This window comes from Aplysia californica, unplaced genomic scaffold (assembly GCF_000002075.1).
Source record: "Aplysia californica isolate F4 #8 unplaced genomic scaffold, AplCal3.0 scaffold00426, whole genome shotgun sequence".
Taxonomy (NCBI): domain Eukaryota; kingdom Metazoa; phylum Mollusca; class Gastropoda; order Aplysiida; family Aplysiidae; genus Aplysia; species Aplysia californica.
Window position 1 is genome coordinate 458201 of NW_004797696.1, and position 2500 is coordinate 460700.

Here is a 2500-nt window from a genome sequence, read left to right on the forward strand (position 1 = left end):
GAACCACATCATAATACTAGATCTAGTAATGACTTGACCGAACATACCCCTGATGCTTTCACATTACACATCCATTTTGCTTTGCATAAATTACTATAGAATACTATTCAGTAATGAAATATAATAAGGATACCTATGTGGGAGGACCTGTAATGAAATAAAAGATTACAACTGCTCTAAAATAGGGGCCTATCTATCAAAACTCAAAGAAATAAATGTGATGACACTTTGACATTGATTATTCACACATAAAAAAGCATGTCAGCCTGTACCGAAATAACGGGATGGAGGAACGGGCACACATTTTGAGGCAGCATTAACCTCTGACTGCTGAACAAATCTTGGTTTTTTCTTTAAGTTCAATCAAACGAATATGTTCTTAGTTTTACAGAACGAGTTACGTCTTTTAATGCTGAATATAGCAACACACCTTCGCTGTATCCCACCTAAACAATCTAGATCTTTTCGTTAAAATGTACCAGGTACTTAATCCTTTCGTGCGTAACGTCGCTGGAAATAACTACAAACAAAGCGCAGCAGTTTCGTGAATGGCTAAGTGACTTTTTACAAACGGTTTCCCTTTTGTCTACTTGCATTTACGTTTATGATGTGAAGTATGTTCATGGAAGTCGGTGCCTAGATCATTCGTGAAGTTTTGTTTTCTCCCTAAAGTTTATGCACAATGAAAGGGGCAAGGTTATTGGCTATTGCTTTTCATTAAAAGAAATTTATTAAATGTGTTTGCTGATTTTGCAGCCGGGTAAATTGGCAGCTCGTTATATCCCTTAACAAGTAACCTGGATAGACTACTATGGTGAAGGGTGGTGTATATGTAGTTTCATAAATCGATTCTACATTTATCTAAGACACTTAAAGAAATATAGGGACATGATACTACTTATAAGTAAGTGGCAATACAAAACGTAAATGACGACAAGGGTTCTAGCAGTGGGTTCTGCAGTAACAGCTAGTGGCAACTCTCCTGGTGAAACGCTTCACGGACCATGGGTTGGTGGAGCAGACGGCGTAGAAACTGCGCAGTGTGTAGCGGCGCAGACAGCGGCCCACAGACGCACAGTTCGCGGTGAGCACGGCGCACTTGCTGCAGTTACAGTAGGCGGTGTAGATGGCGTTAGATGGGTAGAAAGGACAGCATCTGGCCGGGGGGTTGGAGCTGGTGTCGTAGAAACACGGCAGACGACGTCTGTAGCTTCGGCAACCGTATCCTTGACGACGGGGGCAGCACCTCCAGGAGACCAGGTATTGAGACTCTGCGTAGGCCACGTAGATGTTTACTTCTGCCAACGTTGTTTTGTACTGCAGCCTGAAGTGTTTCTGTAGATCCTCAAATGACACGCGCTCTTTTGGCATGTCCTCAGGTGGAACAAAGTCTTTCTGCAAAGCTTCGTCTTCGTCTTCTTCCATTTCAACTTCCTTCTCCTGTGCACCTTCCAACTGGAACTTTGTATCTGTAGGCAACAACAGAAGACCATTGTTTACAAAGTTGGTTTATATGTAAAGTACATTAAATAGTGCTTTCTTAAAATATAGTTTACATTTGAATACAATACACTTTATGTTGTTTTGAAGACAGATCACGTGACCCCCCTTAAATTAGCCGAGAGAAAAAGAAAGAATAATTCAGCCCCTGCAGTGTAGGCTGTTTCTCTCCGTGCAATCATTCTTTTAGTGACATTATTAACAAACTAATCAGTTGTTGCAGTCAATGATCTTGTGCCGGACATTTGTTTAAAACCAACATGCTCCGATAGACTACACATTTGACTTTATTATCTTAGAGAGAGAGAAACAGTGTCAAACGTCCTCAGAGATTCCCAGCTAAACTGTATAATAGGATTAAACAGAGTGGTAAATTTTCCAAGCGAATAGTCTGTTTAAAAATCAAAGACAAGGTGATAGCAAGCAAAAGTTGAAATATGACGTAGGTGTTGAGGTGCTGGGCCGATGGTTAAAGCATGGGACTTATAGTTCTGTTATCATAGGTGTGATTTCTCTGTCAAGGAAGTCGGAAGTTCAGAGGTGGATGATAAGACTTATTTTCTTCGGTACGCCAAACTGTAAATGTGCTCTCCGTATTTGACAAAGACAGAAACAAATGACGGATTGGGATTAATGTTTTTGAGCATTATCAAAAATATGTTGTAGTTCAGTTTTAGTCTGCATTTTACGGCAGTTGAAACAGATTTAGGTGATGTAAGTGCCGTGGATTAGAGGCATTACAAAAGAGTAATAAACTCAAAGCAAAATAAGGGAGGATGAGACATTATGTTTAATAGGAAAGAAGGTGCAAACGACATCAGAGCGCCCACCAACCACTCGCCAACTCTGTGTGAAGTAAGAGAAAAAAAGGGAGGCAGGACAGGAATAAACATTAGAATTAAAAAAACGTGTACAATAAAGCACTTTTTCTGGTGTCGTTCAAGCTTTCGACAAGACATGCACTGTGACATCAACAGCCAGTTTTGCGTGTAACTTAAGC

General features: G+C 40.4%; 1 protein-coding gene across 2 annotated transcripts in view; it reads right to left on the minus strand.

Annotated features, from left to right (window-relative positions):
* The window catches only part of LOC101857196, a 27037-nt gene that overhangs the window by 24250 nt on the left and 287 nt on the right, over window positions 1-2500 (minus strand). The window contains exon 2 of one of the 2 annotated variants that reach the window (XM_005104579.3): window positions 1157-1469. The exons of the other annotated variant lie outside the window; for it this stretch is intronic. Coding sequence (XP_005104636.2) covers window positions 1157-1469 — 313 coding nt within the window. The remainder of the gene's footprint in view (window positions 1-1156; window positions 1470-2500) is intronic. 2 annotated transcript variants of the gene reach the window in all.